Source organism: Hipposideros armiger, unplaced genomic scaffold (assembly GCF_001890085.2).
Source record: "Hipposideros armiger isolate ML-2016 unplaced genomic scaffold, ASM189008v1 scaffold_65, whole genome shotgun sequence".
Lineage (NCBI taxonomy): Eukaryota > Metazoa > Chordata > Mammalia > Chiroptera > Hipposideridae > Hipposideros > Hipposideros armiger.
Window position 1 is genome coordinate 577,112 of NW_017731415.1, and position 25,503 is coordinate 602,614.

General features: G+C 38.9%; 1 protein-coding gene across 1 annotated transcript in view; it reads left to right on the forward strand.

The window, feature by feature from the left end:
* TAF2 (TATA-box binding protein associated factor 2) overlaps window positions 1-18,368 on the forward strand; it is a 76,424-nt gene extending 58,056 nt beyond the window's left edge. The window contains exons 21-25 of the mRNA XM_019642089.1: window positions 789-898; window positions 4,832-5,061; window positions 6,990-7,095; window positions 8,038-8,160; window positions 16,836-18,368. Of these exons, the coding sequence (XP_019497634.1) occupies window positions 789-898; window positions 4,832-5,061; window positions 6,990-7,095; window positions 8,038-8,160; window positions 16,836-17,101 (835 nt within the window). The 3' untranslated portion in view covers window positions 17,102-18,368. The remainder of the gene's footprint in view (window positions 1-788; window positions 899-4,831; window positions 5,062-6,989; window positions 7,096-8,037; window positions 8,161-16,835) is intronic.
* Window positions 18,369-25,503: the final 7,135 nt, after the last annotated feature.

Sequence of the window (25,503 nt, forward strand, 5' to 3'; positions counted from 1 at the left end):
TTCTAGGCCTGGCTTTTATCTGTTCACTAAATGCTAGATTACTCCCGTAGCTTCTTTCTCCTTTTCTTTCTCTATCTTCTCTTTGTCGTATCTCCTACTCATAGGATTGAACATTTTCTTTCTCAAATTTTGTTTTAGTCACATTGCTCTATTTTTCAGATGACTCCATAATGTGTGCAGGTAGCCTCTCTCACATGAGATAAAAAATCCCAATAGAGGAGTTTAACTGTTATGCTGTATGAGGATATTTTTTTATTAATTGACTCTTCTAAACCTCAGCTTGTTTTGAGGAAATCTTTTCGCAGTCGCCATATTTAAAGTGCTTCTGCACATTTTCATGCTTTACAAAGATACCATAATAATGAAGTTTATATTGATTGTATTATCTCAAATGTAGACTTCTTGACCTATATGTGATTTATTTTTGTCCCATTTTAAGATTTTCATATTTACTGACCAGTCTTTTTTGTAAACTGTTCTAAAGAGAGCAAAATGTTCATTTTAGAAGTGGGATGGGAAACGTTGGTTAGTAATACACAGATCAGGTTTTAGAAGACCTCATTGGACACAATGCCAATTTTAGAAAGAACAAACCCGCCAGAGTTTTTTAGTGAAAAAATAATAGTAAATATTTAGGATATAGCATAATGCCTTTTGAAATGAAACAAAATTTAAACACAAAGCTAGCTCTCATAAGGAAGATGATACAATAGGAAGGAGGAACTAGAGGTAATTTTCAAATGCTTTTATTTAATGGTCAGCAGAAATTTATTTTTTTTATCTTTCAGACATAAGATTCTAAACATGTTGACTAAGAACCCACCATTTACTAAGAACATGGAGTCTCCCTTGTGTAACGAAGCCCTGGTAGATCAGCTGTGGAAACTTATGAATTCTGGTGAGACAGCAGTGGCTTTTTAAAAATATTTTATGATTGGTGTATTTGTATTTTATAACAGGTTTTCAGCACTTATAAAAAGTGTGGTTAATTTTTTTTTCTTTTTGTTTTTTTTTATTTTAAGTTGGACACTTATTACACCTACCTTCACATCAGAGGATGTGATACCATTTGCTAAGGATATATTCCACAGGGTGGTTGAGGAAACAAAAATGTTAATTTATGCGAAACTGTCTCAAATGTTTAAAGAGCTTCAAATAGGAACCTGCAAAGCATTGTTATTTTTTATTTCAGAGGTTACCAAGGGTTGAAAATACGCCTTCTCACCTATTTCTTAGGAAATTATGTATATACACACAAATATAAGTGAAGTTTGCTGTTTTTACTTAGTGTGAAATGGACAGAAAGATGAGGGTAGATCTACCCTCTGGCAGTTGTACTTGTCTGGCCCAACTGTACGCAGCTCCAAACTTCTGTCGTCAATAAGGAATGCTGGGTTTATTGAAAAATGTCCTGAGAATAGTGGTTTTCAAAGTGAGCTTTCTTCTTAGCAGCTTTTTGGCGTAATCAGCTTTAATAGCAATTACTTCAGAAAATGAAGAGATGGTCTTTTTTAGGATCAGTTTGCTGTTTTGGAGGTTTGTCTTTAGATGCTTTCTGATTTGAATAGAGAACATCTCTGTTGGGTTTCCTACTTTCTTCTTGAGTGCTGTTCTTCTGATTCAGGTAAACAGAGTTGGTTCCAAAGTATAACTGCTAGTGCGGACAGCACTTTTACCCGAGAGGAAAGAATAATTTGTTTTTTTTCACATGTATGAGCATTCGTTCCCATTTAAATGATTGATGTGGGTGGGATAGCTAGAAGATGAAATAAGCCTTCAAAGTGCTGTGACCCAGGACAGAAATCAGCAGCTGTGTCAGGGCCTCTCTCTAATAGAATGGATTGGTTTGGAATGGTAGCATTTTTAGACCTGAGAGGATCTTACAGATCATCTAAGTTAATTGCTCTTATCTTAGGGCCCAGGCAGCTGACTTGCCCAAGATAATCACAGAGTAACGGGTAATTCAAAACAGAAATGATTTTCCCCACTGTATCGCTCAATTTAATTCCACGGTAATAACACCCATTATAAGACTTTATTCCATGATTTTGCAATACAGTGGAGTTCTGATTTTTTTATCTCTTTTGTAATTTTAACAGAAGCACTGCTATTTATTTTTTAGCTTCCTCATATCAGTCCTAAATTTTAATACTTATAAGTCAATTATTTGAAGAAAAAAACACTATCAGGAACTTCCCTCAGGAACAAAACAACATTTATTCCTCTACCCAAACCGAAGCTAAACCAAAACCAAAAAACCCACAGAAATAAAAGTAACAGAACCCATAGCCCAGTGGTTTCATGCCATTTAGCCGCCCTCAGCGTGTTGCCCAATCATCCTTCATCCGACTTTCCAAAAACAGAACATCTTACCCTTGCTCATCAAACTGTACATTTTCATTTGCCTTTTAAAATTAAAATAATAATTTTTTTAAAGCTTTGAGGAATTCCACACTCCATGGCCTAATTGGTTATCTACAACATATAAAGGTTCAGCATGGCCGCAGACCTAATTAGGTGATATATTGATCTTCAAGGTTTAGTTTTCTTCCAGTATAAATGTACCCTAAGCCATTCTATTTTCCTAACTGATAAAATGCCTGAGAGTCACTCGCGCCTTTTCTTACTTACTACACCTATGAATGCAGAGGGCTCGCTGCTCTGGAGATCCCTTCCCTCCCTTCAGGGGGTTGAGCCCTGCGGTCCTTCATAATAAAAACCCCAGGAATCTAATGCTTGTCCTTTATGGAACCTTTATATACATAAAAGGCTTAGAGCAGGAGAATAATGAACAGCTACAGAAAAAGTAGGCACTGTCAGGTCGACAGTGTCTAGATATGCATATGCGAGAGGAGGGAATGGATTTCCAGTGTAAAATCCTTACTTTCATTCTGTACCTCTTCTTCTCATTTCTGCTTTCTCTGTAGTTTTTAAGATATAAAACCTTATCCTCCTCGGGAGCTCCTGCCTCTTTCCCTTGCTTCTAGCAGTTTTGTGTATCTGTTACCTTATCACACAGTAGCAAAATGAAGATGTCTCAGGTAGGATCGATGACAGCTTTTTCACAGCAATACAGCATGCAAAGTGCTTAGCACAGTGTAGTATATGGTATGAACTCCGTAAAATGGTGATTTTTTTTCATGTGGATTACCTTTGCATATAATTAATATAACATTCACTTATCTTTTAGAGTAAATCTCATCAGAATCACTACTTTATTAACGGGCACAACTGATCTCACAGATTCATTGCACACAAAGATGCCACTATGAAATACGTCTTTACTGTACTAAGTCACAAGCACGACTGGTAATAGGTTACGGTAGAGGGGGAAGATATGGAAGCGATGAGTCACGGTACTTAAGTTAACTGTTAGATATTTGAAAATTTGTGTGCAGTGAATCTGGGAGATCACTTATACCCGATAGAGAGTTAAGTTTACCTTCTTATTCTAATATTTGTTGTTGAAAACCACAAACCTTAATATTTATGCTGTCCAAAATTTGCTGTAGCAGCTTCTTTGTTTTTTGTTTCTCCTTTTTTTTTTTTTTGTATCCTGGAATGTGAAGGTGTGGTATGGTGGGGTGGGGAGTGTGTGCGTGTGTGTGTGAGCCATTCTGCCACCTTTTGGCAGCTCAGCGGCAGCTCAGCTTGGGCCGGGCATCGAACCACTGTTGCTCAGAGCTCACACTCTTGAGCAAGCTCTTAGCCAACTGAGCCACTCAGCCGGCCTTTGTTTCTCCTTTTTTAAACATTACGGTACTCTTTTTGACACCACAGTTCTTGGTCAAAATTAAGTATTTATAGGGTTTATTTTTGTATCCAGTAGAATTTACGTCTCACTTCTTTTAAATGATCTAGATCATTTTAAATTCAGCCTAGAAACCATAAAAATTATGTGACCCTAGTCTGTTCTATTTGATGGCACTATCTACCTGCGGTGCTCTCCTGGGGAAAAAAGGAAAGTGAGAAAGAATTGTGGTGTCAGTGAGCTCTATTCTGTCATTGCTTTGGGCATGTTATATAACCTGAGACCAGCATCCTTCTTTTGGACTTGAAAAATCTGAGACTCATCAGGGGATTTGAAAGAACGTAACCCTAGTCTGTCAACTTTAAACCGAATTTGTACACAGGCAGTCTTCTTCTGGTCGATGCGTGTTTTACGACCTGTTGCCATCTCTGGGGTTTGCTTAGTTTTGTGTTGCTTTTTTTTTTAAAACAAATACCTAGTAGAAAATATAAAGGTGTGTAGCAAAATATTACCCTCCTCTACAATACATCCAAGTTTAGCATCTTCTTGTTTCAAGTAGTTGTAGGGTTTCTTATCATTTATTTAAAACCTGAAAGTAATAAATTCAGGAGTTAGGAGAATTGGTTTCAAGTGGTAGGATTCATGAAGGTTCATGGAATATCTTCCTAACAGGCTATTAAAAAAGAAAATCAAACAAAAGGAAGATTTAGAGGCACAACAAATACTGTTGGGTTGTCGGAAAAGTCATGACGCATTTTTGCAATGAAAAACAAAAAATACGTCATGACTTTTCCAACAACCCAATATATTTTTGTATTCATTTTGTATAAAAGAATGGTGTGATAAAAATGTTTCCAATGATATTCATTAGTTTATTCACTAACACTGTTCCTGTAACAATTTGTGTCTGTGTTAAGATACATTTTTTAGGGTAGAGGGTTTGCCAGTGGGGCTAGGTCAGTAGATGGCTCCTTTTAGGCACCATAATCCTTCCTTCCCTCTGTATAGGCTCTGAAACAGTTTAAAATGTATGGATAAATGTGCATATTGACTCTTATTTCTTTATTATTTACTTCTTAGGGACTTCACATGACTGGAGGTTACGGTGTGGTGCTGTGGACTTGTACTTCACACTTTTTGGCCTCAGTAGACCTTCCTGCTTACCCTTGCCAGAGCTTGGGTTGGTTCTTAATCTAAAAGAGAAAAAAGCTGTCTTGAACCCAACCATAATTCCAGAGGCCATCGCAGGCAACCAAGAAACTGCGATTAATCCAAGTAGCCATGCACAGCTAGTTGGATTTCAGAACCCTGTAAGAATCCCGTGTTTACAGAAGACGTAGTTTTATTATGTAGAGCTATCGAGAGAACTGCTTCTTTTGAACTGGCAAATTTTAAAGCCACTGAGTTTTGTACAATTTAAAAAACTGCTGGCTGACATTAATTGAGCACTTTACAATTTATAAAGTGCTGCTAGCAATTACGTGGTGCTGCCAGTCCATTTACTCCTTTTGTGATAACGTAATACTATTTTGTACCTGAGCGTAGAATTTCTTCTTTGAGTAGTAAAAAATTAAAATGGATATTTAACCTATTACACATTAACCTATGTTGTCTATATATGGTAATGGCAAACTGAACACAAGGGGCCTTGACTTTTTCTTTTTTTTTTCCACTTTGTATAATACCTAGCACGGTTCTAAACATATAAGTGCCTGGCAAATGCTTGTTGAATTAAACAAATAAATAACAACGAATAGTCAGATAAATGAGTAATCTGATTTGGGAGGAGACTATGTATTACATTTGGAAATTTGTGTATTTGTATATGTGTTTGCCTTTAGAAAAGTTTTATTTTTGGCTATGCATTATAGAAGTACCAGGCTTTTTACAGAAAGACCTTTAAGATACATATCAATGATTTTATTGTAATTCAAAGGAAGTTCTAGAGATGATTTTCTTGTGACAAAATGTCCCCAATACGTCAAGCTTCGTTTTTCACCAATATTTAGACCAGGTTGCTTGCCTGGCAACTCCCTACTGGTGTTTTGACAGTTTAGAGCTCAGATTCCCTCTGTACTAGTTAGAAATAGTCACTTTAAATTACTTGTTCACCTAGATTTTCTGAAATATAATTGTACTAATTTGTTGTAAATTTAAACTGTATCCTAGAGTTTGGGTTATAAAGAAGTAAGGCAGATTTTTCCATAGTAAAAAAAAAAAAAGTCTCATTAAAGAGCTGTTTCAGATCTAAATGTTTGTAAACTTGTGGATATGAATATGTTTATAATTCTTGCTCATATACGTTCATTTATCCACAATCATACTTGGAGTCTTCAGGATAAGAGGAGGAAATGACACCAAAAGATAATATTCTTTTGGGAAAGATATAAAAGTTCCCTTACTCCCTTCTACCCCCCACAAAAAACCAGCAGACAGGAAAAGGTGATATTCACAGCCCATTGCTGATAACTTTTAGGCACTGGGCATGCTCTAATCTGCATGGTTGCTACAGCTACTAGTTTTCAGCTATAATATGAGCTACTTGTCTTCAGGAATCTAATTTTGATCTTGAATATTGCCGCAGGAAGATGATCACCTTGCCAAAGAAGCATCATGTAATATATCAGCTCATCAGCAGGGAGTGAAGAGGAAGGCTGATACACCACTGGGGTCCCCACTAGAACCTGGTCAAATACTGGAGAAGAATGAGGATAGCAGTAAAGTCAAACTCAAAATCAGAGTAAGAAGTACAGGTTAAGCCTGTAAAAACAGTGTAGGATATTCACCTTCTTGTAAATCTTTGTGAACACTTGCCACGGTTTTTCCTTAGGAACAGACGGGGCAGACTGAATCATAAGAGAGCCCAAGTGCCTGTCTCTAAGACATTCCAGTTGATAGTTCAACTTCTGTTATCACATACTTCTTCTCTGTTTGGGGAGGAACTATGTGTGCACAGTCTACCACAGCTCGCTACTTCTTCCCACAACACAGGAATAGATTTTAGTTGCTGTTACATTTCCAGTAATTTCCAGTCAGCTTCTTTGGGAGGCTGAACCATATCATCTTTTCTTTCTCTTAATACTTTTTGAGAAAAAGAGACTACTTTTCCTTTTAAGATTATTTGGGGGTATATCCTGTGGCCTGTCTGCTACCTTTCCTAAGAGCTAAGTAAGACCCAAACGTAAAGTGATGTAAAGTAATGGCCACTTTTCTCCTTTGTTCTCTGTGTGTGTTTTAGTTTTCAAGTTCTCAAGACGAGGAGGAGATTGATATGGATACTGTTCACGATAGCCAGGCGTTCATCTCCCATCACCTGAACATGCTTGAAAGGCCATCAACTCCAGGTACGAGGAGCATTATTGCGGTCACTGGGGGGTTGCAGAGAATTCACCTGAGACCACTATTCCAAGGTGTGTGGCTTTATTTTCAAGTGAACAGCTATAAAGTTTAAAAGTAGCTGGTATAACATAAAATGGTAGATTATAACACATTTCAGCAAAGGAATAAATTAGAAAAAAAGAAAAGTTTCTTTAGATTTTCTATTTTATTTTTGTTTAATATTTGATATTCTTCTGGATTTGTTTTTTTAAAAAAATTCATCAAATTCCTTCTAATAGTTTTAATTCCTTTCTTCTCTCTCTCTCTCTTTTTCTTGTAATAGGCTTAACCTCAAAATAAAATATTAGATCTATGTTCTTTTTAATAATGTAACCATAATTATATTTAAAAAATTTTTGACTAATGGGACTGCCACCCATAACACAGCTACTTCCTTTTTTTTTTTTTTTCTTTAAGATTTTATTGGGGAATTGGGGAAGAGGAACAGCCAAGTTGTCCTTTAATCTTAGTTGTGGAGGGCGCAGCAAGCTCAGCTCCAAGTCCGGTTGCACCGCTCAGCTCAAGGTGCTGTGTTCAATTAGTTGCGGGTGGGCATAGCCACCATCCCATGCGGGAGTCGAACAAGCAGCCTTGTTGTTAAGAGCACACGCTGTATCCACTGAGCCATCCAGGCAGCAGCTCAGCTCAGGGTGCTGAGTTCAGTCTTAGTTGCGGGTGGGCGTAGCCACCATCCCATGTGGGAATCAAACCGGCGGCCCTGTTGCTTGAGCTCACACTCTTAAGCAAGCTCTTAACCAACTGAGCCACTCGGCCGGCCCCGAGAATTTTATTCTTGAACTGCTTCTGGTTTTAAGGTTCACTTATAAAAACCTGTCAGGTTTTTTTTTTTTTTTTTTTTTTCTTTTGGGAAACAACTAAATCCCTGTTCTCCTTCTTTGGCATTTTAGGGCTCTCTAAATACCGACCAGCTAGCTCCCGGTCTGCCTTAATACCCCAGCACTCACCAGGCTGTGACAGCACACCCCCCACGAAACCCCCGTGGAGTATGGAACTTGCACGGAAGGGAACAGGTGAAATTATTGTTATCATTTTGCTCAAGAACAAAACTATAAACTTCGTAGGTTTCTTTTTCAATTTGAAAAAAACAAAAAAGGGTAGATCTAAGGACTTGCCTTGCAACACATTGAATTTGTATTATTTAATATAAAGACTATTTTAAATGAACATTTTATTATTTCAAAAGTAGTGTACCCCTATTATGTAAAACTTGGAAATAACAGGAAAGTAGAAAGGAGGGGAAAAATATCATCCCTCATTATGCCATTTAAAGATACCCATTATATTAATGTTTTGCTATTCCTTGCAGTGCTTTTTCTAAGAATATTAAAATATGAAAAATGCTAACTTCAGTAGAAACTATCAAATCTGTTCCTTTATACTTTTACAAAATAGAAAAAAATCAACCACTTATTTGCCCTCTCCCACTCCCCCTGAAAGGTTTACAGTTGGTCAACCCTGAAGCCTTGATGTTATACCTGGAAAACAAACATGTTCTGTCTTTTCAATTATACTAATTGGGCTTAAGTTTATGAAAGTTAATTCAATTCAGATATATTTATTACCGATTCTACTATCTTACATCCTACTTTTGCTGCCTACAAAGAGAAGATTATAATCCAAATGAAGAGTGAACATTCAGTGCTGATGAACCAGGATTCAGCCTTCAACTTTTAGCGGAACAGGGACTGCAAAACAAGACACATAAGCAGAATCATTTTTAAAGACTAACTTTTCCAAAAGTCATTTGTCAGGCTTTAAAATTTCAACGGGTGGGTTTTGCTTATATAAACCGGGTTTTTATGATATAAACAGAAGAGTAACTGTTTATTTATTTGAGAGGCTTAGGGAATCAACTGTGATTAATAGGAGACTTCAAACAAAAGCAACACATCAAAATATTTTGGTATTGAGACCCCAGACTTTTGGGTGCTTATATCTCCTTGTGTGCTCTATGCATTCATTGTAATAGGTTCACAAAATATATTTCAGGAAGAAGTCAGCTGGAGACTTTAGAACTTACTTAGATAAGTAAATTTTAACAGTTCTTGGCCCTTGCCTGTTTTGTATTTTCTTGGTTTTGTTTTTGGTTTGGGTGTAATTTTCTTTATTATCATTATACTAGACATGAACATTTTTCTATGTTTTTAAAAATTATAATGCTTAGGATGTTGCAAACCCTTTCATATAGTTTGAGAGTGATACTCCTGCCTGCCTTTCATGTCTTTAAGAAAAATAAATTCTGTCTAATTTCCAATAGTCAAATAAATTGCTGTTCTAGAAGATAATCTGAGTCCGTTTGTTTGGTTTTTCTTAGTCATGTGGCACGCTAACCTTTGTAGAAGCAAATCTGAACACCTTTTTGTGCCACCAACGTGCCCTTGGATTGTCGTTCCATATTGCTTTAAAAAATACATTTTTACTTTTTTTTTGGAATCTCCCTTTACAGTCTTATAGTTCTCACGGCATTGGATGGGAACACCGCGGAGGAGATACAGGGCTAGTGGTAGGGAACAAATAGCAAAGCTTTACAATTTTATCTTTGGTTGTGATCATTGTAGGACCCTTTTATGTCCTGAGGCAAAATGTTTACCAGCGTGTCATGTATAGACTGGTTTAAATATATTCTTTAATGTGCCTTTGTAATTTTCTTTAAATGTATTTATTCATTCAGTACCCTATGACCACTGATCAAGTCTTAAAATTCACTAGTGTTGCTATTAGAATTTAGAAAACCTGCATTTTGTAAATGGCAGTTTTCCAAATGTTTATTTATACATGTATTTATTTTGGGATTCTAAATGCAGTTTTCCCTTAGACACATTGTTATATTTGATAGGTAACTTTCCCAAACTAGCCAATAAAAACCCTTTTAACTTACACCTGAAGAACAGAAGCATCAAACCTAGCCACCTAGTGTAATAATATTTCTGAGAGAAGGGGTACTTTCAGCTCCATCTGTTGGAATGTCAGAAGCACAACTTTAACCTAACCCAGGCAAAGTAGGCAGTAAAACAGGAACTCCCTCCCTTGCGGCCTCCCAGCTAGAGCTGGGGGTCTCCTTCTGCGGTAGGTGCCTTGGCCTGGGGCTGAGAGTTGGGGGTTCCGGAGAGGAGGCATAGAACAGTGACCTCTCTTAAGTCTTCAGGGATTCTAGATTAAAGTTCACAGGTGGGTTTGGGGGACCTTATTCAGCTTTTCCAATTGAGGCATCTTTTAGTTGGCCTATAGAAGTCTTATAAAAATTTTTTAAGTAGTTGACTAAAAATGAAGAGATTACACATAAAAATCTGGATTTCCCGCTTCTCTTGAAAAAGAGTGAATTAATTGAGAAGCCTTTTTAGGCAGGGATGTGCTTTTTATGTCATTGAGTCCACTTGTGTTGCACCTGGTAATCTGTTCACTCATTTATGCTGTCTCCTTAAGTGCAAAGCTTTGGAGTTTGGGACCCCTGCTTCCTTTATTCATGAGCGAGTCTGAGATGGGTGCTTTAGAGCCAGCAAGCAAGATGATGATTGAGAACTGGAATGAGTTAGCCATGTCATCTGGGAGGGATAGAAAAGGAATGAGGGTTTCGGTCCCATAGAGAAGAGATGGAAACTGTTAAGTAGAGGGCGTGGCTTACTTCTTAACCTTCCCCCCACTCGGTCCCCCAATTTTCTGTTTCCTTGAGTATAACAGCGAGCAGAATATTTAAGGGTACGGATGATACATGTGTGACAGGTTAAGCCATTTGGAGGAAGAAAGGAGCAGTGGCAGGGGTGTTTTCCTTCATGACTTTACTGTTTCTTTTCCATCTCCTGAGGCAGGGAAGGGAATTGGAGGAAAGGGCTATATGGTTCCCATGGTGATGGGTGAAGCATACCATGTTCTTTCTTCTCTACCTCACAGGCCCGAGGTGGCTGATCTGTGTCCCAGGTGGTTGCAGGGGTTGCTGTGATGAAGGGGAGAGGAGGAATGACAGGAACAGGAGTGGAGGGAAAGCCCTCGTGGTTTCTGAGGGGAAGTGAAGGCGAGTTCAGCATCTGCCTTGCTGGGCTGCTATATTAGGTAACACCTTGTGTGAGTCAGAAAAGCACTACTCTGGTGTGTGAAATCCTTTAAAAAAAAAAAAGTTGGAGAGCCCTAGAGGTCTTTCTTTCAAAACTAGTATGAAAAACAGACTTTGATCTCTTTTTTTTAATTGTAATGATACAATTCTATACTTTTTTATAGTGATCTAAAGAACCCAAAGAACAGACTTCACACTTTTCCTAGTGGAAACTGCAGATTTTGTGTTAAGTTTAAATATATACTTAATGTCAGAGAATTAGCAGGTTATTCACTGCCTGTTATCAGCACTTTTATCAGATGGCTGAAAAACTTCCACATTAGGCTGACATTGAGTACCTCTTTCTGTTTGTTTTGCATTTGTTAAATTGACTGCAGCTAACCCTTATCCATAATGCTTTTTATTAGATCTCTAGGAAAGATTTTATGGTGGGTAGGATAACAAAACTGAACATCTGTTTTGTTCTTTCTATATAACATGAAATAGAAAAAATATAATGTGAATTATACATGTACATGTATCTCCCTTTTTGTATATATCTGCTGTCCTACAGTAGAAACAATTTTCAGGTCACTGAGAGGGCTTTCATTGTCTTAAAACTGAAGGGTGATTAACCTTGGGTAGGCCTCAAGTTCCCAGGCATCTTATAAACCCCTGAAATATTATGTGAAATTATGTGTGTAAATGTTTGTGTCAGGGAAATGCCAATATGTGCATTTTTCTCAGTGGAAAATCTATTAATAACCTCACTATGGTGGTATGAAAGTAAACTCATCTGTGTCCCAAATCTGACTCTTAATACTTAACTTCACATGAGAACGAAAGTGCATTTGTTTATCACCTTGGATTAGACCTGGTAAAAATTACTCAGGAAAGATAGAGATTAAGCAAACAAAAAATACATATTGTCTACAGTATATGAAAACTGAAGAGCTACAGGTTGTTGGTGGTGATTGAGTAACATTAGGTTTTATCAGATGTTCTGTTGTTACAAACACTATGCTAATGAATATTAGAATATGCCTTTGCACATATGCATGAGCACATTTGTGGGATAATTTTCTAAGTCAAAGAAGATGGGCATTTAAAATTTTTACGGATGATGCCAAATTCTCTTCTCCTTTTTAAAAAATGCTTTGTTACAGAAAACTGAACTAGTCAGATTAGTATAATGAACCCCATGAATCCATTCCTCACCTTCAACAGTGATCAGCTAGCTCATGACGATCTTGTGTAATTTATACCCTTACCCATTTTCACCCTTCTGAATTATTTTGAAACAAATCCCACACATCATTTAAAGTAATTCAGCATGTATCTCTAAAAGATGAGGACTCTAAAAAGTCATTACTGTGGTAATAGTCTTATATTTTAAAAAATTGAATCATTTCATATCATTAAATATCCAGTTATTGTATAAACTTTAGTTGACTTATAAATGCCATTGTTTTTATATTTTAACAATTTATTTGTTTGATTCAGTGTTCACATAAAGTCTACACATTGCAGTTGGCTGATATATCCTTTAAATCTTTTTGAATTTAAAGTTTCTTGTCGATCTTTTTATCTCCCCACACCCCTTTTACAATGTACACGTATTTGTGAAAGAAACTAGGTTTTTGATTTATAGTTTTCAAGTCTGTATTTTGCTAATGTATATCTCTGGTGTAATTAACATGTTAGAGTCCTGTATATTTCCTGTAAATTTGTAGTTGTATCTAGAAGCTTAATTGGATTCAGATTTATAGATGGTGGTGTCCTCTTCAGCCTGGAAGCACAGTGTCTGGTGGCTTTGTGAGTTAGTCATTAAGATGTTGAAGGCCTTGACTCGTCCATTTCGAGGGTTGTAAAATGGTGATACTCTTATTTAGCTTTCCATTTTTATTTATAAACTGGATTGTTTTTATAAAGCTGAATTCCCCCTCATCTACTGTTATCCAGTAATATATATATAGGTCATATAGGAAAAGAAAGATAAAGGCAGTTCAGTCAGTTCCAGCCCAGTCCAGCTATTATCCTTATCAGTATTCAAATTGTCCCACCTCTGGACAGTGAGAACCTCTTAAGTTAACTCTTGAGTCTGTTAAGAATACTTGAACTTTTTTGCTATTGTACCAGATGTTTCCTGCTCATCTTGTAACTTATCTGCACAGACCTGCAGTCAGCCATTTGTCCTTAGAAGCTCTGGTTCCTAATACCTTTATCCTTAGATCTAGCTAATCCATTGTCTTCTTAATAAGACTTCATACAAGTCAAGAGAAATGCAAGATTTATAATCTTTAATGCAAAGTGTAAAGCCACTAGACAAGAAATTGGTACTTTGGAAGTGGCTGTAAGTATTCCTTGGGAAAGAACTCACCCATGTACACTCAGTTGCTCATTTGGCAGTTGCCTCTGCTGGGAAGTACATTTTCCAATATAATTATTGGCTCTTCTGCAGTCCAAGTAGTTTGGCAAGTGTTTAGGATTAATGATGAAACTTCCCCCAGTGCAGAAAAGGACCGCAGACTCCCAATAGTGCAGGCAGCCAATTGGAAGGCTGCAAAGCCTGTTAGTAAAAACTGACTAAATAATGAGATAGGTGCTAAAGGAATCTGCTCCTGAGACTTCCAAGTCTCTTCTTGTTTCTCATCATCACCTGGCTGTGTATTCTGTTTGATAGGAAACTGTTTCCCCGTATTTAGAGAATTGTGACAATATTCATGTAGTTCAGTTTTTAATAAAAATTAAAATCATACAGTGGCATATTTCATTAATACTATAAATCAGATATTCTTCAATTTTTTTCTTTTTCTGAAGACTATCTGGGCAGCAATTAATTGCAAAAAATATGGATCGCTAAACTTGCTTCTATATAAATAATTTCTTTATTTAGGTTTTGCATTATAATAATAAGTGTTAGCTTTACCGAAACCATATGAATATAAAAAATATATAATTTTGTGGTAGCTAAATGTGAATAATCCGTGAGGACAGGAACTTTGACTCGTTCATTTGCTCTAAAAATTGGATCAGTGTCTGACACGGAGAAGTACCATAGTCAGTCAATGCCAGTTGAATGAATGATGTACACTAGTTTCTGTGCTTTATCCATCTGCCTTCAAAATCAGTGACCTTCCAATTGCATTTAGTTGGACTAAGTGCACCTGACATCCTATTTAAAAAGAAACACAGTTATGTAACTCCGTTACATTAATTCATTTGTTTAGCAAGCATTGGCAGAGGTGGGCAGGTGGAATGTAGGGTCTGCTAGATATTGTGTGATATATTGGGATACAGAGATGACAAAAGATAGACTCCCTATCTGAAGAAGTTATGAGCCTAACGAAAGAGACCCAAAGATAAAGATGTGCTCCAGCACAGTATGCACCATGCTCTGCAGACGGGCAGAATGGGTAAGAGCATAGATTCTGGTGTCAGGCCCTTTGGTTTTGTAGCTCAGATCTGCTGCTACAACCTTGGGCAAGTCAGTTTCTCTGTGCCTTAATCTCCTCATCTGTATTATGTTGTGGGAATATGAAAGAATTAAAGGAGAGGGGGTCCGGTTTGGGGGAAGGCTCCCCCCAAAATGACATTTGGGCTGAGATTTAAATTCTTAAAGAGCCTAAAATGTTTTCTGTTTTTTTATTTTCTTCCCCCTCCTTTAGGTTAGCTTAAACCTTACTTCCTTGGAGAATTTTGCCTCTTATTCCCTCCAGCTCCCACCCGCAAGTAATTTAAATCTCCTGTTCTGCTCCTCTTTCTCTCTGTTTTGTCTTTTCATTACTCAGGTGTACTTACCCGGTTTCTTCCTTCTTTGCTAGTTTGTAAGTTCCAGGAGGACTGAGGTGTGTCCAGTTCATCTCTGTTTCCTCTAGTCCCCATGTAGTTCCTGATATTTATTAAATGAATGTGTGAGTCAGAGAAGAAATAAGGGTCGGGTATTCAAAACAATAAGGAATAGCATTTACAAATACACAGAGTTATGAAAGGGCTAGCCTAGAGTGTATGGAAAGGAATAGTGGAAGATGAGGCTGGAACGCTAAGTACAGGACACATTGTAAACTGTCAGCAAAATTAGTTTGGGAGCCGGCTTGGATCAGAATTAGTGCTGAGAACTTACTTTTTAAAAAGAAAAGAAACGACTGCATTGCAGTCCATTGTAGTGAAAAGCCTAGTTTTTTAGTTTGGATAAAAAATATGTTTTTTTCAGAAACTGTTCCACTGAAATCCTAGGAATTTGGCTTTTAGTCTGGCGGTAGAATCAACAGATTTTTAAGCAGATAATTATGATGAGCTTTGTTTTTAGGAAGATCTCTAGGAAGCAGGGCCCCCCAGCCTGAACAGTACCTGCAGTTTGGGCATGAGAATTCTTTGTGTGGGGGGCTGTCCTGTGCCAGTAACACTGCCTCCGCCAGCCCCGCCCCCGTTGTGACAACAGAAATGTCTCCAGACATTGCCAAATAACCCCTGGGGGGCAAAATTGCCCCAGGTTGAGCAGCACTCCTGTGCAGCTGTGTGAAGTGTGGATTAGAGTATCAGTAAGACACTTCAGGCCAAGAAACCAGTTACTAGGAGACAGTACTGTAATCCAGATGAGGTGAGGTGGTTGGAATTTATACAGCTGCAGCCAGGGTCGGGGGCAGATTAAGAGAAGCTTGTGAGATCAACAAGGTTTGGTAACCAACTAGATCTCGAAGGGGGTGATCTAAAGTGCTTCTCAGGCTTTCTGCTTTGTTGACTGCATGTAAAGCAGTGACACCAACCTAGAATAATACAGAAAGAATTGTTTCTTAGGGTATGGCCCAAGGATTACAGAGTGGAGGAAATAATTCTTATACATGGCAGCCTGAAACTACTATTACAGATTCTTGGACAGATAGAAAAGGAAAGAACTTTCAAAGACATTTGATTCATGTTTTGGGTGAAATAAAGAGGAATGAAATGAGCTGAAAGTTAAGAACAGAACCTGTTCTAGAGCACAGGTCTCCCAATTCTCAGGGGTTTTTTGTTGGGTTGGTTGGTTGTTTATATTATTAAATGACACTACTCCTGTCTTTTAATAGAGACATCCCCTCTGTAGACTCCCCACCTTTTCTGGGTTTCTTAAGAGTTCACTTTGCCTATCCCCAGAAGTTGTCTGGAGGAACTACAGAAATTTGAATTTTCGCTGAGATCATTAGCAGTAGCTAGCGTAACGTGTTTATGTGTGTTTAATTGTTGTCCGGGTGGCACAAGTATAGTACTGCCATTCCCCCCATAACTTAGGGCAGAACTGTAGTTGAAGGAGCTATGTTTTCATGGACCAATACAGGTCTTACCCTGTAACACACGTGTGCACTCATTACTGTTGCTTCATAGTACTGTAAAATATTAAATTAAATTAGAAGATGGTTTGGTGACACAATGGTATATGTCATAATTTGTATAGACAGTAAGGAATTGAAATATTCTGCTTTCCGGCCACAGTGCTGAACGCTTATCCGTGTGCAACCAATTGGATGTCTTATGTAGCTACTTCTCCTGTTCCTAGTTGTTTCCAGGCGAGGGGTAGACACTGAGGAATCTCTTTGCTGTGCTCTCACCAGCTCCCTCTTACTTTCGTCTCACTTTCCTTGTTATCAACAGGAATTCATTTGGGTGTTTTTAATCTTGAAGGTAAAGAACAGTCACCTTTGGAGATGAGCATTCTGCATCCAGTTGCAACAACTCCACTGTCAGTGTTTTCTAAGGAGTCCGCGTCCTCCAAACACAGCGACCACCACCACCACCACCACCACGAGCACAAGAAGAAGAAGAAGAAGCACAAACACAAGCACAAGCACAAGCACAAGCACGACAGCAAAGAAAAGGACAAGGAGGCTTTCACGTTCTCCAGCCCCGCCAGCGGCAGGTCTGTCCGCTCCCCTTCCCTGTCAGACTGAGGACGGGCCAACGGAGGCCTTGCCCTTGGCGTCCAGGAGAACGCACGCAGCTAAGACTTGGTCCTCCATAAGGAACGATAAATGGGGAAAAACGTCGCCTCTTATAAAAACTTAGCATCCATCTGAGTTCTAAACATTTGATTTACATTATTTATACAATTGAGATGTAATTAGGAAAATGTGTTTTATAGTTCTGACTACTCCGTTTCCTCCTTAACACACCCACACACACACAACCCTCCCCCTTCACACAGGCCCTCGTCTCCACTGGCAGTCCCCATTCCAAACATCACGGTCTCCATGTGTACTGCCAAAGTCAATTATGTTTTCAAGCCTTTGATGGATATTATCAGGCAAAAGTTATGTTTTAAACAGAAGCTACTGCCAAAGCTGTGGTGAAACCACTGTTTCCAGTGACATATTGCATACCACCATTTGGAATTACTGAAAAAGGCTTTTCCTGTAGAATCTTCTCTCTGGGTGTGTGTGTGTGTGTGTGTGTGTGTGTGTGTGTTAAACATAGAAACTAAATCCATTTGGAATTACTGAAAAAGGCTTTTCCTATAGAATCTTCTCTCTGGGTGTGTGTGTGTGTGTATGCGTGTGTGTGTGTGTGTGTTAAACATAGAAACTAAATCTCAGAATTTATAAACAAAAATACCTGATGATTTTCCTTTGCCCTAACATGGACATTTTTAGAAAGCAGCATTTGAAAAAAAATTGAATAACTTTTGATAATGGATTCTGTGATTATGATGTTGGAATTTAACAACTAGCAAATCTACAGTTGTTCTCAAATCAGGATGTTTAAATTGGCTTTTTTTCATTAAGTATAGTGAATATATGTTCATACATTAAAAAATGTTTGCTAAATGTGGACAATATGCACACCCAACACATATTCTAAAATTATTTCTATATGACTCAAATTATGGTACCTTAAAAAAGGTGTTTATATACTGTTCATGAACTTGGATATAGAAAATTCGGCCCTCATGTGAGTATACCATAAACATTTAGTTTTACATGTCAATAGTTTGTATGTTTGTGTGTTTTTTTTAATTTCTGAATTTACTGTGTGCTTTATTTTGTTTGTTTAAAAATGTTTTTCATACCTGTAGTATTTTTATCATTTCCCTCCTCATTAGGAAGTTTGGAATATACTTCTTCCCAGAATAGATATTTCAGAAGGCTCCCATAATGTTAGACTTTTAAATATCCTTTTCTTTTCTTTTCACTTGTTTAATAAATAACTTTTTAAATTGATCATTCTGCTTTTGCATCTTTTTACATCTTTTGTTACCTTTCTCTTTCTGTGTATATATAATATACCTACCCACAAAGCTTGGGGAGAGCTCTGTCTAGGTGGGATTTGATCTGGCTCTGCCAGGAAGAGTGATTTCACTTGGCAGAGATGCGGTGAAGTTCTCTCAGCAGAAGATACAGTGTTTTCAAAATTGCAAAGCAAGGGCGTATTCTGTAATGGTGAAGCAGTGCGGTCGGCCTGGGGTGTAGGAGCAAAATGAATGTGATCAGACGTGGAAGGGCCTAAATGGCAGTTACGTGAAGAGTCCAATTAATTGAGTGTTGGCCAACTGAAATTATTTTTGGAAAATGGAATGTTTTATATTACAGTGTGCAGTGCTACCATATATCAAATTCCCAACTTAGAAAATAGTAAGGATGCATTTCAAAATCATTATCAGCATTGTAGACAGTGACAAATAGTAGCTACCTACGTAATTTAAGCACCTCTTGCATATCAAGCATTATATTAGGAACTGTATATTACGTATGTTATTTCTAAATTGGATATTTATGTTGGATGTTTCTTATGAAGGGCATTGTTTTATGGCGAGCTTTTAGCTATGTAACCTGGTGATTAGAAGCAGATAATGCAAAAAATTATTCACATTTTTGAAATAGGTAATTACACACAAACAATACAAACGTCTGGTCTGAGTTTCCCCAAACTCTTTCCCCAGAGGCAGCCACTGTTGCAGCCTTACATGTATTTTTCCAGAGCTGGTCTATACATATATCTATATAGTATATACACTTTTTAACCAATGATATACTTGCAGAAATTGTTTTTTTTATTTTTGTATAGTTTATGTTTTATGACTACCACATTTTGTGTCATTCTAACAAAGGTCTTTGTTATTCCATGATCACAAAAGAATTCTCCCAGTATTTCTATTAGTTTTAAAGGTTTTATGTTTCAGGTTTATATCCTTTATCCATCTAGAATCCATCTGGGATTTATTTTGATAGGAGGTAGGGATCCCACTTTTTTTTTGTTCCTTCCAGAATGTTACCCAACACCATGTGTTTAAAACTCCATCCTTTCTCTCTAGATTTCAAATGTTATATACTAAATTCCATTATATATTTGGGTCCATTTCTGAACTTTGTAGCTGCTTCCATGGAAATGTCTATTCATCTGCCAGTACCACACTGTTAAGATTATAATAGCTAGATATAGTAGAGTTAGTGTCTGCTCATTTCTTTTTCAGAATTTTTTGGCTACTCTTATAGGTTATTTTCTTTTTCTGGTTGACTTACTGATTTATATACAGTAATATTAATTCCTTGTGGTGTATGTTTCTATGGGTTTTGACAAATGCTTTGGACTTGTGGATCTAACCACCACAGTCCTATCACTCCCAAATTCCCTCATGCTGTGCCTTTGGAGTCAGCCCCCCCCCCCACCAACACCACCCTGCTACCCCCCTTTCCCAACCCCTGGCTTCCACTGATCGATTTTTCCATCCCTATAATTTTGCTATTTTTGTGGGTTTATTTTTCTACATAAATTTTGGAATCAGTCTTTCTAGCCTTGAAATTGATTTTGGAGTTGGTATTGGTTACGTGTTAATTCAAGAGTTAACTTAGAATTGATATCTTGATGTTGATTATTCATGTTAGGGATAATATTACTATCTATGGATAGAGTATTTTTTTAACTGCAGTATAAGGTAGTTTATTTTTCGTGTTTGATACTGAAAAGTGGTATTTTTCTTTACATGGTTATGTCTATTCCTTCATGCTGATTTTGTGCTTAGCTACTGCATTGATCAGGGTTCTCCAGAGAAACCAAACGTGCGTGCACACGCACACGCACACACACACATGTGCGTGCACACGCACACGCACACACACATGTGCGTGCACACACATGCACACACACGCGCGCACACGCACACACATTTGTTATAAATGATTGACTCACATGCTTATGGAGGCTGAGAAGGCCTACAGTCAGCTGCCTGAAGCTAGGGACCCAGGAAAGCTCGTGGTGTAGCCCAAAGGCCCGAGAGCAAGAGAGCCCACAGCACAGTCTGCAGTTCGGTTCTGCCGGCATGAGAAGCAGGAGTGCCAGGGCCGAAGATGGGTGTTCCAGCTCTCATGTAGTCAGGGAGAGAGGAAACCGAACCTTCCTCTACCTTCTTGTTCTCTTTGGGCCCTCAGCAGATTGGATGACGCCCACCCACATTGGGTAGGGCCATCTGCTTTACTCAGTCCACCGATTCAAATGCTAACGTCTTCCGGAAACACCCTCTCAAGCACACCCAGAAACGTTTAGCCAGCTATCTATTCAGGCTTCCCTTGCCCCAGTCACCTTGATATATTGGGTTGTCGGAAAAGTCATGACGCATTTTTGCAACAAAAAACAGAAAAAATATGTCATGACTTTTTCCGACAGCCCAACATAAAATGAACCATCACAGCTACATGACTCAATTCTTATTATTTGCAACATTTTTAATGCATTTCTTGAGTTTTACTTGAAAATAACCAATCTATAAATGAGGATGATTTTATTACCTCTCTTCTAATTTTTATGCATTTAAGTTCTAATTTCTTCTTTTGTTTTGAGTTGTTTTCTCTTGCTGAGTTTGCCTGAGAGCTACAGGAATGCGCATCCTCTCTCAGCATCTTCCTGGCCCCTCCACCTTGCACTTGTCCTGCTTCCTCATGCTGTGGGTTTGCATTTCAGATTCCTTCTCATTTCTTAGAATTTGAAGTTCACAATTTTTTATTCTTGTTCTTTCTTTTTTTTTTTAAGATTTTTTTAATTTATTTTTTTATTGGGGAATTGGGGGGAAGGGGAACAGAGAAGTTGCTGTCCTTTTGTTCTTCAGTCTAGTTGTGGAGGACGTTGCTTCACTGGCCCAAGTTGGCACCATCATTGCGCTCTTCCCGGGCGAGGCAGATCAGTCACCGGCTTCTGGATGGCTGCTCACTGCGGCTGCTGGCCGCTCACGCTGGCTGCTGGCTACACACGGTAGCCCATGGCAACCCACTGCAGCAGGGGCTGCAGCCTACGCCATCGCCGGCGACTCACGGCAGCCCAGCTCCAGGTTGAGCTGTTGTTTAGCATCTTAGCTGTGGAGGGCAGTGTCACTGGCCCTCATATGTGGATCCGAACCGGGGCCCTCTGGCGTCCCAAACCAGTTCTTAACCATTGTGCCACTCGGCCGGCCCTTGTTCTTATTTATTTTGGATACTTCTTAAGGAGAGAATGGAGAAGGCTACTTTGCTACCGAAGCCTTGTAAATGCCTTAAAAAGACATTTTGATGAAAGTATCATCTTTGCATTGAAATCCTTGTCTGGTAAATACAAAGCTGCTTAGTTTTCCCATTCCTGTTCTCCTAACCCATTGCTGCTGTTTCCAACTTTTTACTGTAAGTAACTGAAATGTCTTTATATCAAATGTCCTCCAGCCCAAGCAAAACTGTCTTTCAAAGCTCTTGACCTCTGGCACTTCCCCCCCCCCCCACTTTGAATGTGGGCTGGACTTAATGACTCATTTCCAAAGAATAGAGTATGGAAAGGGGAGAAGAACAACTTTATGGTTAAGAAAGATAGATGCTGCCTTTACCAAATGATCATGGTAAATGTCACCAGTGAGAAGTCAGTAATATCATGGTGTCCTCAGTATGATGTGATGAGAAGGCACCTCTGTGGGTACGCCTCTCTGTGGGCATAAAAATCCACAACCCCGGTCGACCACTCTAATGAGAAAAAACATCAGACAAATCCAAACTGAGAGACACTACAAAGGACTCCTTAAAACTATTGGGTTGTTGGAAAAGGCATGACGCATTTTTGCAATGAAAAACACAGAAAAAATACATCATGACTTTTCCGACAACCCAATATTTAAATTCATGCCAAATGAGGAATGACTGAGAGGCTGTCACAGACGAGGGGTGACTTAAGGAGACATGACAACCATGCAGTGGGTGGTGTTCTTGGATTGGATCCCGCAACAGAAAAAAGATGTTAGTGAAAAAACTAGTGATATCCAGATACATTCTGGAATTTGGTTAATGTACCAATGCTCATTTCTTAGATTTGACAGATGTGCCATGATAGTGTAACACGTTAACATAGGGGACGCTGAATGAAGGATGTATGGGAATACTTGCTAAGAAGGAAATTAACAGAATTGTCATGTCTCTAAGCTGTGAGTGTGTTTTGATCATTTCTATAACCTCAATGATTTACTGTGATAATGTAGTCAATAAGACAGACAGCCCCTGTCCTCAAAGATCATACCACTGAGAGCTAGTGCTTTCACCCCCACTTTTCTCATGTAGAAACTCAGACAGTGCTCACATAGTTTATTAGGTACTCTTGTGTTTGGTGCCTTCACCACGATGGTATTTGATTGGAACGTTGATTAGCATAACACCGATGTGCATTTACTTAAGTGACATTCTTATTTCGATTGGTGTGCTCGTTACAAGTTCCATGCCAGGGTAGAGACGGGTGTGCAGAGTTTTGTACAAAGGAGAATTGCATAGAGTATAGGGTTTTTTTATAATTTTTTTTAAATTGGGGAATTGGGGGAGGGGAATAGCGTTGGGGAATCGGGGAATAGGAACAGACAAGTTGCTGTCCTTTTGTTCTTCAGTCTAGTTGTGGAGGACGTCGCTTCACTGGCCTATGTTGGCATTATCATTGCGCTCTTCCCAGGTGAGGCAGATTGGTCACCGGCCATTGGACGGCCGCTCACAGTGGCTCATGGCAGCTCACGAAAGCTCACACCACCTGCCACTGGCCAGCCCCATTGTAGCCTACGCCATCGCCAGCGACTCACAGCAGCCCAGCTCCAGGTCGAGCTGTTGTTCACCATGTTAGCTGTAGAGGGCGCAGCGTCATTGGCCCACAAGTGGGATCCGAACCGGGGCCCAGCTCAGAGCTGGCATCCCAAGCCAACTCCTAACCAACGCGCCACTCGGCCAGCCCCTAGAGTATATCGTTTTATTTTCCTACTCACACACATCAAGAAACAGGCTCTACAGGGCTTTGCTTTTTCAATAGGGATGTCTAGTTGCCTGCACCAGGTATTCTGTGTAATGTGCACATGTTAGAGATTATGAATATAGTAGACAAAGAAAGAAGGACTCAGCAAATTGGGTGGGTCAAAAGGGTGAAAAATTTTATTATTTCTCAAGATAAACTTTTACCCCAGAAACATGTTGCTTGGGTGTACGAAGTCCTCCCCTGTTTAATTATGAGTCACTGAATGAAGGCTGAGGTCATCTCATTATCCTGTTTATATTCTCCCTTAACCATCTAGTGCCACTGCAAATCACCATTGGCACTAAACATGGGCTCAGTTTTTACTGAATTTTATTGAGCATAAAAACAGAAGGTGATTTTATGAGCCAGAGAGTAAATAGTAATAATACCGGGGAGAGATCATGGTTTTGGGAACCAGGAAACCTGGGGTCTGTGTCCTACCTACACGGTATCTAGAGTGGTGGCTTCAAATAAATCACCCAGCCTAACCACAGCCAATTTCCTTGAAAAATGAGAAGACTATATAAGATCGTCTCTAAGTTTTTTGGCAGCTGCCAAACTCCTGTGATTATTCTGTTAACCACTGTACAGTCTATCCGTAGAGAAGGCCACACGTTGTGTAAGAAAATCTAGGTTATAAAGCCTTTATTTCAGTTTTTACATACAGACAGCCTTGATTGGTTTTATTCGAATTTTCTAAAAAGACCTTATCTTTCGACTTCACCTTCTGTATATGCTTAGAGCAGGTATATAAGACATTATATGTAGTTGGATGAATGTGAAAGTTTTCAATTGAGGATGAACTGCTTTCTCTTATCTCTTTGGACAGACCCATGTTCTTCCCAAGATCAGCTCACAGTGATGTCCGTCCGCCGCTATGTTTGGCTTTTAGAACTTTTACAGACCCCCCTACTCATCAAGCTCCTCACACCAAGGCTGTAGGTATCACTGGATGCCTGCCGAGTATCCAGCGGGGAATTGCAGGCCCCTGCCTTCAGGGAGTCTCGGTTCTAATAGTAAACTTGAAATGAATCTTAAGTAGCAATAACAGGAACTTGAACCTGGAGTCTATACTTAAACCACTGAGATACTTTAAGGCAGGCCCTGAGGGGAGTGGGGGACCTTGCCAAGTTCTCCGCTCCCATTACAGATACACTCTAAAAATCTCTCTGAAGACTTTTAATTGCGCGCATCCTGAAACTCTTGGACCCTGCCTGTATAACAGAATCCTCTTGTCCTTGAAATCTGGTGTCCAGAAAGGCTCTCCAGGACTGAGAGAACAATGCCAGGACTGACCCTGGGACTCCTAAATGTTAATCTGTGCATACCGAATGAGGAAGATCAAGATGAGTGAGAGAGATAAAACCCATTCCACTGAAAGCACTGCCTTTTACTTGGAGAATCAGTATGTCCATCCTAGTTGCTCGGTGTTCAAAAGTCCTTCTATGAAATGATGACGGTGGTAGGCGGTTTGTTGATTGGTTGGTTGGTTGTCATTTTAATATTCCTACTCAACAAGGTCAAACTTCATAATCCTAGAATTCCCCAAGTCCGGCAACCACTGCCATCAGTACTTTGTAAACGTGAGCTTGAGTCGGATGGAACTTATCTTCTGCTCTTTGGCCCTGTGGGTGGAAGTCAAGCCAGTAATTCCCTGTTCATTTTAGGGTTGAGCAAACCGACTTGGAACCATGTGTTTTACATTTTCTATTAATGTAATACAGGCTGTCTTGGCACTGACTAAAAATCTGCTCTCCAGACACCTCTGTGCGCAGTAATTATATGCATCGAGTTATTATATATGAGGTCACCAGACCTCACATGTTCCTTACACCTTGCAAATATGGAACCACGTCCTTTCATGCGGTAGGGGAGACATCATGCTTTCAATATTGTGGTTTTAATTAGTAACGGACCTCTTTTTTTTTTAACTGAAAAATAGAGATGTCTATTTTCCTGGCGAAAGCTTCTAACATCTTTTGAATATCTTGCTTCGAGGGGACCCTTCACACATCAGGTTTCTATTCTCGTCCAGTTGTTTGCCATTCTGAGAGGAGCCAGCGATTATCCTAAGAGGTCAGTGTTT